This window comes from Ammodytes marinus (genome assembly GCF_949987685.1).
Source record: "Ammodytes marinus genome assembly, chromosome: 9".
Taxonomy (NCBI): Eukaryota; Metazoa; Chordata; class Actinopteri; order Uranoscopiformes; family Ammodytidae; genus Ammodytes; species Ammodytes marinus.
In genome coordinates, this window is record NC_137213.1 from 5,759,296 (window position 1) to 5,776,324 (window position 17,029).

At 40.8% G+C, this 17,029-nt stretch overlaps 1 protein-coding gene across 1 annotated transcript in view; it reads left to right on the top strand.

Annotated features, from left to right (window-relative positions):
- Positions 1-17,029, top strand: part of pappa2 (pappalysin 2) — an 84,213-nt gene that overhangs the window by 20,353 nt on the left and 46,831 nt on the right. Inside the window, exons 5-11 of the mRNA XM_080034504.1 lie at positions 417-565; positions 4,186-4,325; positions 5,658-5,811; positions 6,256-6,448; positions 7,565-7,698; positions 11,219-11,401; positions 12,329-12,632. Of these exons, the coding sequence (XP_079890630.1) occupies positions 417-565; positions 4,186-4,325; positions 5,658-5,811; positions 6,256-6,448; positions 7,565-7,698; positions 11,219-11,401; positions 12,329-12,632 (1,257 nt within the window). The remainder of the gene's footprint in view (positions 1-416; positions 566-4,185; positions 4,326-5,657; positions 5,812-6,255; positions 6,449-7,564; positions 7,699-11,218; positions 11,402-12,328; positions 12,633-17,029) is intronic.

Consider the following 17,029-nt stretch of genomic DNA (forward strand, 5'->3'; position numbering starts at 1 on the left):
CCAATTCTGGACCTTTTTTATATCAACATTTCAGAGCTAGCGCGCTCTGGTGGCGAGATATAACGAATGTGACATCCAACCCATGTGACAAATTACCCCGTTCTCCCCTATATATTATGTTTAACAAACAAAATGTAATTATATAATGTTAAAACTATAAAAAAACTATTTACAAATTTACACCAAAAATCCTGCATAATACAAAATAACAGCTACTTAATAGCGGCCCACTGAAGTGACCACTTTGAATGAAAAAAATTATTATTACTCAGCACATCTGGTGGCTGTGTGTGTGTCTGTTGTCACTGCTGTATTCCGTAATTGTAATTGTTCCGTTTAGCTCCAAAAAGGGAAGGTTACATTTGCACACATGGTCACTTAATACTGTCATGTTTTCTCTCTTGCCATTTCTGCAGGGCGTATATGAGCGTCAAAGAGCTGAAGGAAGAGCTGCAGCTGAGCGGCACTGACACGCTCAATGTGTTCTTTGCCAGCAACTCGGTGCGTGAAGAGCTGGCAGGGGCTGCGACCTGGCCGTGGGCAAAGGAGGCTCTCACCCACCAAGGTACGTTCAAACAGGCTACATCATGGGGAGAGCAAATGGAGCTGGCAGAGATTTTCCCCAGCACAATGCCCCCTTTCCTTCTACAATCATCCTTTCCACTGGAAAAGGCTTATCGACTCAACAGCAACCAAACAAACAGTGGACAGTGTTGGCTCCGGACCATTGTTGCCACCCAGACCCCACTTATCAGCTGTTCTTTATTTATTTTTTCACATCTTTTCCCTGCGTATGCCGGTACAATGTAGTGAGCGGACTCAAAAGTAGTAGACCGATGGGGGTAGATATGCAACCAGTTGTCTCAATGGAATCAGTTTAATGTTGCAGTAACAAACACAATTTGTGAAATGCTTCTTCTACAGTATAGAAAGATGGTTATCCCACTGGTCACATGATAAATATCTTGTGACCACTGGATAACAACGCTTGTTTCCCCTCATTACTTATAATATAAGGTGCTGCTATCTGAAGTTCACAAGTTAAAAGGTGTAGTTTCAGAGCTTACAAAACACATTTGTATGGTAAAATATATTTTTAATTTTACTTCGAGTATACCAGAAAAAGTTTTATGCCGACCGGATTTTAGCAGATGAATAGGGTTAAGTAATCATCAAATTTGAACAATTAATAAATTTAACAGTAGCCTGGAAATCCAGACCCTGATATCTTGAACGATAGAGGGTCTGGCCACGATCAATAGTAATTTCCAACTCAAGGGGCGGCTCCTACTCGTGAACATTTTTTATGAGGAGGGGAGGAGCTTAGTTAAATCTATGCAGAGTTGATTCAACTCTGACAATATTAACTCTGAGAAATAACCCCAAAACTGAACATTAATCATCACAAAGAAATCTTAAAGTAACACTTGGGGAGTTGAAATCAACTCGGAAATGTTTAACCCCAAAATTTCAACACTCCAGTTTTTGCTGCGTACAACCAATCAGAGCGATGCACAAGGTGACGTATTAAGCCCCGTTCGTTTAGCGAACAGCTGTTAAACTGTTAAATTAAACTTTTGCCGTGGTCGGTCGGCAGAACAGAACATTCCACTTACTTACTAATGAAAGATTTGAGTGCTGTCTTCCAAATTGTAAAGGGTTGAGGCCAAAGCAGTCTCAAACTCACACAACATATCCGCAGCCATCTTTGATGTTTACTATCACAGCTTTGACGTCGCACGTCACTGTCGTCATCCGGTTACGTTCGCCCTAGAGCACCATATAAAGGGCTCTGGCGCGCCCATATTAGATAGAACCAATTGAAACGTGAGTCGGAATTTCTCGACTTTTTGAAAAAGCTTCAATGGAGAGTGTCCAGACCAACAGGCGCAGCAAATTTAATTTGCCAGCGCCTAGTGGCAGGTCTGGGAATGCCAGGCTAATTTAACAGACCTTTTCTGTTTATATAGTGAATTCCTATGCAGATGGCTACATTTAAAAAGTAATTTCTTTTTACATACTTGCTGTAAAAGGGGGATACACAGCTCTATGCCTAGCCACTGAAGCCACTGTAAATGGTGGGAGGGCTTACTGAACAGCTTCCTCCAAACACAGGATGTCAAACATCAGAATTACATACACAAACTTTTCACTAGTTTTTAAATACTATCTATGGTTTGTACGTGTCCTGCAGAAGGACACACAACTTATATTTCGGGGTAATAACATCCCTCGTCATTTCTTCATAGGATGAAAATTGATAATATGATTGAATACGTTATTGTTCTGTTGATGTTGAGGTTTAAGGTAGGCGCTATTAATTGATTTAAATAGCAAAGTTCAGCCAGATGTATGTAAATTCTCGAGTGTAGTTCTCTACCAAGTGTCTCCGTCATGACGTTTATTTCACTTGCTCAGCATCTGTCCCTGTTTAAAACTAGTTAGTGGAGGACAAGTGGTCTCCGGAGGCTCTGCTGTTTAGTGTCATTGTACGTAATGTCTTCATTGTTCCACCTCGCCGCCACTGAAAAAACTGTTTCGATTAGAAAAACAATAACTGTCAAAGTCTGTTCTTCATTTCCACTAAAAAAGGCCATCTTTGTGAAAATTCACCATGGTCCCAAAACCATTGCTGATTTCAGAATGGTTGTCCCTGGCACAATTCGTAAAGGTTTTGTATAGTTTACTTGAATTATTTGTATTTTCTAATTTAATTAGCATTCTTAAAAGTATAAACAACATTAGCAGCAATGTCCAAAAATGGAAATATTGCAGTAGAGCTTTTATGATATTTGATCACAATCAGACACAGATTACATGTAGGTCATTTTTATAAAAGGAAATGTAAAGATCTTTTTTTTTAGACGTATTCTTCTTATAATACCTATGACACAGTTTAAGCACGTGCAGTTTGAACATTCTGCTTCATCTTAATCACTAGACATTAGATCTCATGAGCTTTGCATTCATTTCTCTCCCGCAGATCAGTCTGGACTTGCTCCAATCTCCATGGGGATTGGCCTGGCCAACAAATGGCCAGGCCAATCAGGACCCCATATTCTGAACTATAACGTTCGCCCCTAGTGGTAGGCAGCTTCTGGTTGGTTCATGAAGTCGTGAATCTAGCCTCGCTAGCTTATTCGTAGATACATGTTGACATCAACAACTTCAAGAACCCATCAGGGACTGCCCTCCACTAATGGAACGGGAATTGGCGAGGGCCCAGTCTGACTGCAGGGTATATTGATGACAACTAAAACCAATCAGGGACTGCATTCCACTAAAGGACGGGCAGGGCTCCTCCCACTGATCTGTTTGAGAGAAACGGATGGGAAGCTCACAAAATCAGACTGGTCTCACCAGGCTGCTTAAACACGACTCATGCAGTCTAGCAGCTATCCAATATCGGTATCTGTTAATTGAATGATACGTTTTTAAATTGCAATATTTATATTGAATGTAAAATGTTTATAATGCAGCTATTTCTATTGTTTTTTTTAAAAATTGATTTTGTGTTTTAGATGGTCAATTTTTGCATAACTTTCTTCTGTATTCAAATATGGCCAATATCCTGTGGCACCTTACCATATCCTCTTTCCTTCATTAGGTTTTAACTACATCTTTAGGTAATACTTAATTGTTTTGAAATGTCACAGTTCTTAGTCTTTTTGATATGGTTGTGTGAGTCCCTTTTTAAAAATGCAAGCTTTCTGTGATGGCGTGTGAGAGTCATACTGGAATTGAACAAACACAAAGTTGATAGAATCTGGTATTTCACAACAATAACATAGCACATTTCTTTGAGATCAGTTGTTACATTGTGTGCTTCTGAAATATCATCAAAAAACTATCTTGGGTGGGTAATAGATCTGAACACGGTGTTAATGTTTCAGATACAGACCAGACGCTAAATGTGTGGATTATTTATTCTCTTGCCAAAGGGCACTAAACTGATTAAACTGCTGAAGCAAAAGTTTGTCAAATGATTTCATCCAGTCAGAGTGGTGGAATGATGTGTTCCAGCCTTGAGAGAGAGAGGAATTTTAGATTTGGATCTTGTGACTCAGTTATTATTACCCTTTCTCACTTTTTTTTAAAACTACAAATGTATAACTGCGACTGAGTGTCTTCTAAAAAGAACATAATATTATGGCCTATGAATTTTGTGTCCTCTTTGTCCTTCAGGTGGGATGGTGCTGAACCCATCCTACTTTGGTACCCTGGGCCACCACAACACCATGATCCACGAGATGGGTCACATCTTGGGACTGTACCATGTGTTCAAGGGGGTTAGCGAGCGCGACTCTTGTGATGACCCATGCCAGGTAGGGCGTACTGTTAAAACCTTTCCCTTTTGACCGCACTCAATGTGACTTTTTGTCTTCCTGACGCTGTCCTCCATTAACTGTTTTGTCTGTATGCTTCAAAGAAACTTTGAATATTTATATATTGATATTAGGGCTGTCAACTGATTAAAAATTCCAATCCGCGACCACAGCCTAGGGGACTGTTCATTTGTGCCAGAAAGCTGACGTTATGTTGATGATATTTATTAATCACACACCTCTGAAAACTGCAGACGTTGTGTCCTCACCGTGCACTGAATAGAGCGGACAATATTTCTCCTCCTGTTGCTTCCGATAGCAACTGCCGCCCGCGACACGGACGTGGCCGTTAGCAGTTCAAAACATAGGCTAGCGTATTTTAATAGGTCCATGGCTAGCGTGCTGCTTTGTTTGGCTGCGCGCAGATACTGATCCTAGGTCAGCCACAACGCTAGAGCGACTGTTGTGCAGAACGGGTGGGATGCACAGGGCGGGTCATTCTGCACATGCGATAAAAAAACGTACGCATTTATTCCAGAAATGAATCACCCAACTTTAACGCAATTATTAATTTATATTTAAATTGTTTTTGCTTTTGTAACTTCCAGTTCGGTATTTGTTTTGCCGCCCACAGTGCATGCTCACAATGCTCCTCTATAGTGTTTGACGTGACACATTATCGCCACCTACTGGTCTGGCATGCTTACGTCATTGTTTTGCTTTTGTCCTGTCTTATTGTAATGCACACTTGACTGACCAACGTCTCGACTTGAAGGGTCTACATCGACTGCGGAAGTCCAAACTGAAATTTCAAATCACTGGCTGTGTTTGGAAAGCCATACTAACGTCCTCCCTCCTACATACTCAACATCTATATACTACATACTGTCTACTTAAAGGTCGATTGTGTATGCGAGGTGCGTCGAAACATTCACACTGAAGTATACTCAAGCAATAAAGAATTTCTTCTTCTTCTTATAAGATTCAGGCCGTTTAGACGCTGTTTAGCGTATTACCGCCCTCCACAGGTCAGATATAAAACTACATTTATACATACAGTCCATACAATGCATTGTGGGGCGGTTGAGTAGGAAAAGTATCCAATCGATCCATACCCACAATCTTTCCGGAAGTTAGTACTCATCCGGGGATTTCTCGCCTACCCAAACTCGCATACACAACCGTCACATACTCAAATTGACGTCAAAATGAGTATGAGTAGGACGTTAGGACTTTCAGCGGGGAGCACTACTTCTACTACTACTTCCTTGACAGAGCCTTTCACTCTTCTCTGATGGTTTGGTTGAACCTCTTGTCATATGCCCTTTTAAGGAGAACACCCCATCCATGGAGACTGGAGACCTGTGTGCCGACACTGCACCCACACCCAAATCCAAAGCCTGTCACGATCCTGGAGCCGTCAACGATACCTGTGGCATCACCACGTACCAGGACACACCTTATAGCAATTACATGAGTTACACAGGTGCGGTCAATAAACATTCTTTACTTCACTTACTAGCGATCAACAGTTGGTCAGACGTGTTGAAAAAGACCACAAAACATGGCGATGTTTAATTCATGATGCACATTATTGAAATAGTGATGATAGAGGACATGGAACAGCCCCACATTCTTCTGCATAATTGGAGCTTTTTTAGTGTCAGACAAATATTTAAAACACACAGGTCTTCGTTACAACAGCCTAGTATGCCGTATCAGTGGTTTATTTAAAAAAAAGAGGCACAGTTGTGAGGCACCTATGGCAAAGTAATCCACCCCTTGGCATTTGTGGCCACACAAGCATGTACAAGACTACACATAGCCTACTTCATACAAATAACTTTAATTTATTTTGTGTAAGCTAATTGCAACTTGTTTCATCATTATAGTGGTGCTGATTTTTTCCTATTCATTTGCACAACATCAGATGACAACTGCACCAACCATTTCACTCCCAACCAAGTGGCCCGGATGCACTGCTATCTGGACCTGGTCTACCAGAAGTGGCTGAACGACCGGCGACCTGCCCCCATCCCTCTGGCCCCAATAGTGACCAACCAGGCTCCAGATTCTGTCTCTATCTATTGGCTATCACCCATAAGAGGACCACTTTATCAGAGGTACAATCACTATCAATTCTCAATCTCAATTATTCATCTGTTCAAGGAATACACCAAAGTGTGCCTGTTGTCTGCCCTTGTCTCCTTATTCAAAAGGTAATTCTACCACAAAACTTACCCCAACTAAGGGTCAAGATTAGCCTGGAAATCCAGACCCTGATATCTTGAACGATAGAGGGTCTGGCCACGATCAATAGTAATTTCCAACTCAAGGGGCGGCTCCTACTCGTGCATTTCAAATGCCACTGCACACAATTGGATTGCACTACAACCAATCAGAGCGATGCACAGGGTTACGTTTTAAGCCCCGTTCGTTTAGCGAACAGAGGTTTAAATGTTAAATTAAACTTTTGCCATGGTCGGTCGGCAAAACAGAACATTCCACTACTTGCTAATGAAAGATTTGAGTGCCGTCTTCCAAATCGTAAAGGGTTGAGGCCAAATCCGTCTCAAACTCAAACAACATATCCGCAGCCATCTTTGATGTCTACTATCACGGCTTCGACGGCGCACTGTCGTCATCCGGTTACGTCCACCCCAGAGCACCATACAAAGGGCTCTGGCCCGCCCATATCAGATAGAACGATTTTATTGGTAGCTCAGCCTAAATCATATTTACTCTACTCTACTTTTACTCTACATCTACATCTACTCTATACTATAACTGTTTAATGCATTATAATAACTTAACTACAACCAAACTATAACTGTGTAAATCCATATTGTGTTATATTTTCAGGTTATTGCTTTGTTTTTGCTTTTTTTTCAAATATTGTATGGTATTATATTGTATTATGTTATGGTATATTATATTGCATTGTTTTGTATGATATTATAGTATATTATATTTCATTGTGTTGTATTGTATTATATTATGTTGTATTATATTATATTATAATTAGATTATATTTATATTTATGTTATATTTATATTATGTCATGTTATATTGTATCATTATATTATATTATATTATATTATATTATGTTATGTTATGTTATGTTGTATTTTGCTGAAAGTAGAGTACAGTAAATATGATTTAGGCAATTATGCTATGAGGCTACAATATATTAAGTGTGATATTTCTTAATGGGCAACTCTGGTTTCCTTTCATCCCAGCTCCTCCTTCCATGTGCCTGGTATCAACTGTGGAGACTGTGAGAGCGACAGTGTTTTCCACCAGTACGCCCATGAGGCCAGCTCACCTCGCATTTGTGACACGTCAGGCTACTGGACACCCGAGGAGGCGGTCGGTGAGTGAAAACTCCACTGTGTGTGGTTGTTTATAACGTATAACCAAAAAACTGAATACTTATACACTTGTTGTTGCAACATGCTCTACATATTCCCCTTCTTAATGTTAATACAGCCCTTCTTCAGATCAGAGTCAACATAAACACAACTGAATATGAGAGATGGTTGGAACTGGATGTAAACCCCGCTGTTCTTTTCGTGATTAATTATTTCTATGTTATATTGGAATTTATACAAATTAATAATGACAAAAGTTGAACTGAAAAGGTAGTATTCAAAATTGTTAATCCTAAAATCTACTGTAGAGTTCTTACCAATATACACTCTTTGTGGCCCTCTTTTTGTCCTTGAGATCTGCTTGTCTCTTGTTTCCAAATCGACCCCCCCTCCCCCCACACACACACACACACACACATACACACACACACACACACACACACATCCATTCCCTGTAAATTTCAGGTGCGTGCAAGCCTAATGGCTCCTGGAAGAGGAAAAAGCAGAAAATCATTAAATGATAATTGCCTCAGCTACATACCTCTCTCTGTCTCTGTCTTGTTTTAGCCAAAGCGAGAAACCAGGATTATTAGGCAAAAGCGTCTACTCTGGGTAATGTTTGGGTGCCATTCAAACACTGAACCGTCATAAACAAAAAAAAAGCCCCCAAAAGAATAAAACGTATCGTGTTGCACTGTACTTTGAAACATTACACTTCATGTAAGCACATGGTCCTTGTTATTCCAATAATCATTTCTGGAGAAGCCCGGGTTTCCTTTAGACATAGGTGAGTGTACGAAAAAAAATAAGAGAGAAAAATGTAACAATGGGAATCAAAGCAAGAAAGCAAAGAGAAAGAGGGAAGAATAAGAGAAAGAAAGAAAGAGATATTCAGACTGAAATGGAACACCGTGCTGCTAACACAATAACACTTTTCCCTTTCTCTATCGTTGGAAACTCTACCCAAATATGTGGAAATCCTCTGCTGGAATTTTCTTCCTTTTGAAAAACAAGCGGTGAGGAGGAACAGGGGGATTAGGGCTCCCTCTCTTTTCGCTGCGGGATCATAATGATGATAAAGAGTCAATTACAGTCTTACTCTAAACAGTGGTATGCAGTGCACACAGCTGAGGAGACAGCCAGTCTGCTTGGCTTCCTCCCGGCTCCCTTTTCACTCTTTCTCCCACTTCTAAAGACTGGTAGCCGGGGGTCACTTGGTCAGCCAAACGGAGATGGGCAATATCGGCCATCAGCAGGGGATGGGGAAGAGAAGGAAATTGGAGAAATTGGAGAAATTTGAACGTGAATATTATCATGGCTGGCAGTACAAAACAAGACACGTTTAATGGCAAAACATGTTGGCGAGAGTTTTTGGCAAAATCGTCCCTTTTAAAAAATATATATATCTCCTTCATTATGTTGCTTGTGTCTCACTGACTGGAGGGAAAAACAAGGATCCGGTCCCGTCGAGAGGGATGCAGTTAGTTGATTTCCGTCAGTGTCAGTTAAACCAAGTGCGGCTCGTTGTTCATTGTACTGCATTTAGCAAAGAATAGATAAAGTAGGCCAAAAATAAAACAATATCATTTGTTTTAAAGCTAACCGATGAGTAAAGATGGAGATGTATAAAACTATTGGCATAGAAGAATGAAGACCATCAACAATATTAAACATAACCGAAGCATTACATTATCAGGGGAAATATGAAATAATACGCCATAATGCTTGTACAAGAAATGGCTTTACGAACCCAGTATACAATCATACTAATTGTTTTAGTGTTTTACTGCTTTAACTTTCAATGTACCAAAGCCTACCTTTCATCTAAATGTATGTCCGACAAGCTGTACATTTTTTCTAATATATTGCGATACATTGCCATACGATGCATAGGCCAATTACGACATTCCACATACTTCACTGACAATGTAAAAGCATAGCTGGAAAACAAGTTGCAGTCTACAACCTGGGATGTCTTCATACATCACAACTCACAACAAGTTGAGTCGAAACCATTTAATTAAAAACCTTCATTCGGTTTTCAAAACCTGGTAATTCAGGGCAAATAACCGTACTGCTACATCTACAGTAGTGGAGGTTGTAGTTCACCCCTCATTAAAACTAGATTTTTTTTTTAAAATATCGACTTTTTGGAGCAGATGATAGGACACTAATATCAAACAAAAACATTTCCCGATATATTGCTGTATCCATATTTTGCCACAGCCCTACTCCACCAAGGCAGTATAGTTTCTGTTATCCCTCAGCATTGTTATTTGGTTTCGCTCCAGCGTGTCTATTAAACCAAAGTTTTTATGAAATTAAGATACAATATTGTATTATGTCCAGTACTTCAATAGCCATGAAAATGTAGGAAACTAAAAAGTTGGCCACATCCTTCAGAATGTATTCATGTATCTGCGTATGTAGTCAAACCGTGACGTCCCTCTACCTGGCCCTCTTTGGCTTTCCATTGTTCTTCCACACATGGCTGACAATTCGCAACACCTCGTTAACATCCGGATTTTTCCTACTTTAACCCGGGACACGGCTGATATATAACACTAATAACACTACTGTAATGTTATTCCATTGTGTTAATCACCAACACTGTAACAATTAACAACTCATTTTGTCCACGGTAATGAAGTTGCTACTGTGTTTTTTTGAATGTGGGCCATTGTTTTACGTTGGGAGGGGGCGGGGGGGGGATAACTCGTAACTTTCCCAACTGGAAAATGCTGCTCTCTCTTTACACTAATAGGAGAGAGCTAGCTGGAAGTTGTCGTGAGAAAGGTGTCAAAATCAGTTGCTGCTAGAAAAAATAGAAGTGTTATCATTTTGGATTCAATCGATATATTGTAAGAAGCTGATCTTTTCAAATAGTTCAAATGAATCCCAGCCGTGCAGCCAACGCCATTAGCCTCTTTATTCTTATCTGGTGTCTGGTGTTCCTGTTTGCTACTAACCCAGGTATTCAGACTCGTTTTAGCCTGTACAATCCTTCACTGACTGGTCCAAAGTCAAAGTCAAAATGATTTCTATAGCACATTTAAAAAATAACATCAGTCGACCAAAGTGCTGTACAAGATACAATACAAAATAACATATAAGATACATGAGAAAAAAAGTTAGGAGTGTCAAAGTCTCAACTTGTGTTAAAGGCCAATGCAACAAAAGTGAGTCTTCAGCAATGTATTCAACTGTTCAACTTTACAGGGATCCAGGTTCTATTCATTCACACACAGTCATACTGGTGGTGGTAAACTACGGTAGTAGCCACTCATTCACTTTACTATCAATGGCTGTTATATGTGCTTTGCTGTTATATGTGGAGGATGCTGCAGGCTCACCACACTTAATAGTCATCGTCATGGCTGAATCAGGAATTTTGATTGGGTCGTACATAGCAGTGTGCTTTTTCCAGCCTCAGGGTTATGGAATGGATGAAAGGAATGAGATCCCTCACAGTACATGAATACAATAGTTTATGTGCTTTGTGTGATGTCATTGAAACCCCAGGCCCGCCTGATGTGGAGCAGCCGTGTGATCCCAGTCTGCAGGCCTGGAGTCCTGAGCTCAGCCTGTACGACACTAATGTGACCTCACCGTGTCCAGACACAGAGGGCTGCACCCTCACACTCAGCTTCCTCCACCCTGTCGTTCCACACACACTCACCCTCTGGGTCACCTACATCTCTTCCAGTAAGTTTCAACCAGATAAAGTATTTTTTACCATCACTTTTTTTCTCTTGCCAGATACTGTATGTCTGAAAGCACTATGGGATCAAGAAAGAGCAGTGGTGTGGTTTAACGAACCAGGCCAAGCAGAAACAGAACTGAATCTAGAAATACAGCCTGGCGTTTCTATGCCTCCGCAATGCATACACCTGCAGAACGGTGAAAGCACATTGGTGGTAGGCAATGCCTCAAATAAGGTAAAGCTCCTAAGAAGCTTCTATATGGGACAAGGTAACTGACATCTCACAACATCTAAGGTTGCAGGAACCTTTGACCTCCAAAATCAAATGAGTTCCATTAATCCTTGACTCAGAGTGAACATCTGTGCAAAGTTTGACAAAAATCCCTGAAAGCGTTCATGAGATGGAATCTGTTATCGATTTATTATTATTGATGAAGGCAGCCCAACTGCAGGAAAGCAATATGTGGTTGGGAAACAGTAAAAAAAAAAAAAAAAAAACTTTGCCGTTTGCAGTAAAATGCTGGGAGACAGGGAGCGTTTATGGGCTATTAAGCAAAACATAGACAGCAAGTGATTCAAATTCTCTGCGTTCAGAAGCCACACTTTGAAAACAGTGGCAGAAATCGATGTAACCAAAACTGCCCAACCTTTTTTTTGGAACCATTTATTGGTTCCGTTCTGAACCTTTAGCTGTTATTCAGCTAGGCAACATGATATCAAGCCAGTTGCCCTTTTGTGCTGATATTCATGCAGAAAAAAAATGCTTGAAAACCAGCAGTCATTAACCATTGTCCCAAAATATACCCAACATAGAACCCCTTCCAACCCTCTTAAATGTATATCACAGTTGGCCTATTAAAGTTCAAAATGACAGGAATAATACCTGACATATTTCTCCTATCCACCCATATGTATTTCCCCTTTCCCAGACAACCCAGCCATAGCCAACATAGAGCTGATAACGGACACGGGCAAAAGCATTAACCTGGGAGCCCAGCACGTCTTCTGCGACATGCCCCTCACCGTGCACCTGGACACCCACCATGCCGCCGTCTCCACCGTCAAACTCTGCACCTTCGACGAGAAGATGGAGATCGACGCGGCCATGTTGTCTTCAGGCCCGGGCAGCTCTCTGTGCTCCGGGTGCAAACCTCTGCTCTACAGTGTCCAGAGGCAGCCTCCATTCACCAGCAGAGCCCCCTCACCTCAAACCCAGCAGACATTCACTGACAGGTACACACGTCTTAATTATAGATAGTATATAACATGTATGTAGCATCCGGGCTGACCTCAGTTATTCAGACTGCATCCCATTCCACTGGCTTATGCGCGTCGCCATCTTGAGAGATTTTTACTCCTCCTCACTCCTCTTGCCGAAAAAGGGCATTGATGTGACGTCGCGGGGAGGGAGATACTGCAAAAAATTGCTCACTTTTGGTACCACCTTGTAGTGGCCACCGGAAGCTACTGCAATGTTTGTCACTTCCGCATTAGATGCTGGTAGAACGCGCTTTGGTTGGGGCTTGGTCTTACTGCAGTTAAAGGTGCTACGAGGACCTTTTGAAATATTTCTGAAACAGGCTCATTTTTCCCTCTGATTATCATAAATGACATGTTACAGCAAACGAGCTGAAAAGTGCAAATAATGCTATTTTTTCATATTGTTTTTCGTAATGCCTTTGTCATGGGTACACTCTCCCAGGAACTGCAGCTGGAATAGTAGACACTACTGCTTTTGTCCAAAGGGGGTGCAAGAGAGAAAAAAAAAGAATGTTCCTCGGAGCACCTTTTAAGCTTTCAAATACATCAAATACATACCGGAAGGAAACCAGGAAGTGCCTGTGATGAGGGAAATAATGTGTAAAACTATAGAGCGCAACATAACGTGGTGCATATAAACAAGTCCCAACAAGCACACAGGAGCGTTTAGTGACGTTGTAAAGTTCATCTCACACAGTTACAGGAACTGTTTCTGTCGCCTTATGTTGAGCTAAAAAGCTAAAAGTGTAAAATGTTGAACTATTCCTTTAGATCAATAAAAGCGAATTACTCTGTTCTAATCTCAGCCCCTTTAGATGATACGGTAACATATTCAACTTGTACATATCATCATGAAACGTTGCATGTTGATTACTTAAATTAAACAACACTTTTTTGTATTACAATGTTTTCAGACATATTTGAATCCAAATTCAAATTTGGCAATATCTAACTAATATTGCATACATTTCGATTCTTATAAAACCAAAAATGTAGATGCTGGATAAAACCAGAGTTATTTCATTTTCAAGCTACTGTATAAGGCCTCAAAGTGTATACAGAACATAGTTTGGATATAGCCTTTAAAAAAAAAATCTAATCAGAAATTGCTGTGTACAGCTCTTCAAAATGCATTTTTCAGGGATGTTTCTTGGTACAGCATGTGTCATAAACCAAACGATTAACAAAATATGATCCAATCCTTCAATACTAACCTTTTAGAATAGCGCAAAGAATGATTATGGAAAGTTACGTTTATGTTAGTGCCTTTTTAGAAGTCGAGATTGATGGTTGACTAGTGCCTCACCTGAAGGTCATTGAAATACAGTAGTGACTCCAGCTGGAGAATTAAGTTCAACATTTGCAAGTGGCATTAGTGTTGCATCAAACCGGAATGTGTTTAGAGAGACATTCCTCTTTGAAGAATGCAGGCGAGGATTTGCCATGCAGGAGGTAACCACAATGCATAATGGGAATTGACAGGTGTGTTGTTTTTCTATCCAAACCACCCAAAAATACCCAGGATTCCTCCCGAGTCTGGTTTTCTCTCAGGTGTAGATGAATATTTATTACACAGAGCCAGAGGCTTTGCCAACCACTACTGCTTGGCGTACACACACACACACACATGTACACACACGTACACACACACACACACACACACACACACTGCCCTGTCAGACGTCAGCAGCTCAGAGGAAAACAAGACTGTGGGTACATAAAGGTTATTAAAGGTGGAGTACGAGTTCCACAGCATACCTCCGTGTCTTAGTGTATGTGTATGTACGTGTGTATGTACGTGTGTGTGTGTGTGTGTGTGTGTGTGTCTTCAAATCTGCAGCTTATCCACAGTTATCTGACCCTGAAAAGTGTTTGGGTCTGGTTCTGTTTGTAAAGCACGGCACACACATGTTTTCAACGTGGAGGAGATGCTGAGCTGTGGCTACTGATCCAAATCCGTCTCAACAAGCATTTTGCCCAGCTGATGGTTTTCGGGGCTTGAATGAGTTTTTGCAGATGATCCTGTCCCGTATTGTCGAGTGTCCAAATGGTTATCACAATCCAAAAGTGAAGTCACAAGCCAGTTTTTATCTCATAAAAAAAGACCCCTCCCCCTAGAAAAATACTGCAAATATTATTTTACTCCTTTTTCCTGTATAACTTCTGTTACACAAAAAAGCGGATAAGTATACTGCCAGCGTATTACGGTTGTGTTGCGTGTGATGATGATTTTTTCTGAAGATGTGGCACTCAGATTGTTTTGGCGAAGCATGCTGACGTTTTTTTTGCAGAGCCCGGTTGACATTTGTTAGGTGGACACACAGCTTCAAAAACAGTTTATTTTTTTTCAGGGAAACACGTCTGCTACGTTACACAAGCTGTGTCTAAGTGCAAAAAGATGTAAGAACCAGAAGGGGATTGAGTTATGTGGGACTGCGGAGGGCAGAGAGGGGTTGATGGGAGAGTCTATGAGAGTGTTTGAGTTTGGAGAAGAAGGAAGAAGAGGGAGAGAGAGGCAGGGCAGGGTAATGGAGAGAGGAGATGAGGAGAGAGGGGGTAGACAAAGGTAATAGGAAAATATAAAGATAATGATGATGATGATGAGAGAGAGAGAGAGAGGTGCGCGATGAACACAAAGGGCAAAGATGACTGCTCAATTAAAGGTGGAGTCAGTGATTCTGTAGAAAGTCTTACATCAAACCGGCATTCAATCATCAATGCAAGCTTAACCTCACAAACTGGATGCATTTATATCACAAGATGAAGTCAACATTAAAGCAAGTTGCCGGACGCATACAATAGAATGTAGTTTTCTTGAATAACTAAGTTATAGTGGAATATTTTGGTTCAAAATTAAGTTTAGCTCGGTTAGGTTCTTTGGCCTCCAAAAGACCATGCCTATCATGAAAGGCATTCCCAGTTTTGCACTTGGTTGTTCACATTTAAAGAGCCAAAGAAAGTTGTGTAACAGATGAAAAGAGAGAGAGAGAGAGAGAGAGAGAGAGAGCTGGAGAGAGAAACCCTGGCTCCTTTTCACCACACAGCTGGCCAATCAGGGCGTGAAGTGCGTGTGAATGTCGTATTGTTGCTTTCGGAGAGTTAGGGAAATGGTCAGACACAGACATGGGGGGGGGGAGGGGGGGCGTCCCAATCCGATGTTGGCTTGGTTAATAGGTAAACAGCCATTTAACAACGTCTTGTTCGCAACTTTTGTGCTTCAGAACATTTGTTGTCAGTTTCTGAGACCAACACTCAAGCATAAATGTACACTTCATTTTTTCACGTGCACAACAAGGTGCAACACCGTGAATGCCTTTTGGAGAAAGCCTGTGCCTTTTCTCCCCATGTGCAGATAAATTCTCACCCCTGACCGCAAGCCCACCATCCAAAGTGACCATTTGGAACGACTGTAAACACCTTTAGGCTTCAGACATTAACCAGCTTGTTTCAAAGCATACCCTGGCCTTTAAAAAAATGATTTGGGTTGCCAGCAAAAACAGCTTGTTTTTATTGGATTACATGTCCACACTCAACAGTTTAATACTGTATTTACATATGTTACACTACTGGCAAAAGTGCTTAGTCTAATGGATAATTGTAGCTACGCAATTTACACATACTTTTCTGTACTAGCAGAGATTGAAGTTTTCTTACAAATACCTTGCAATCTAATAAAAAAATGTAATTAAGTTTAAGGAATTAGGCATGTACAGGCAGAAGTACAAGGCCAAATTCAAAAACATGACCTAAACCATAATACACTTATTAAAATGAAGTAATGAGATGCCTCTAAGAGTCGAGAGGGAGAGAGCTGTAGCAGAAGGATGGAGGATATATCAAAATATGGATATAGTACAGTTAAAAGGCCAAGGGGTAGTTTTTCCAAATTCTTCATATCCTGCTCTGATGAATAATTAATAAAAGAAATGTGTTTAAGTCTGAGAACCATGACAGAGAACTGTGCTTCCTGGTTAACTTTAGCACCAAGCGTAGACAGAAGCAGTTGATCTGTGCTAGGAACACAGGGAAGAGGCTCTTTTTATAGACACAGCCCACCAACACAGATCAATAGTCTGGACTCTGGAGCAGACGTATCGTTACACCCACTCCCTGCCGTGGGTCTGTAAGGTCATTGGATACTGAAAGGTTACAGAAATGAAGCCACCGCGAGATAAACTTCCACTTTTGTTTGCTGAAGTCCCATGAGCCGAGGTTTCTAGATTCCATCAGGATTGAAAGTAGAATTGATTTGTTGCAACTTCAATGCTTCTTCTCTGAGAGAACAATGGTGTTTTGAAAAAGGTGCATCATGACTACCATGAGCACCAATAACCAATAAAATGATAATGCAAATTGCACTAGAGAAAAAA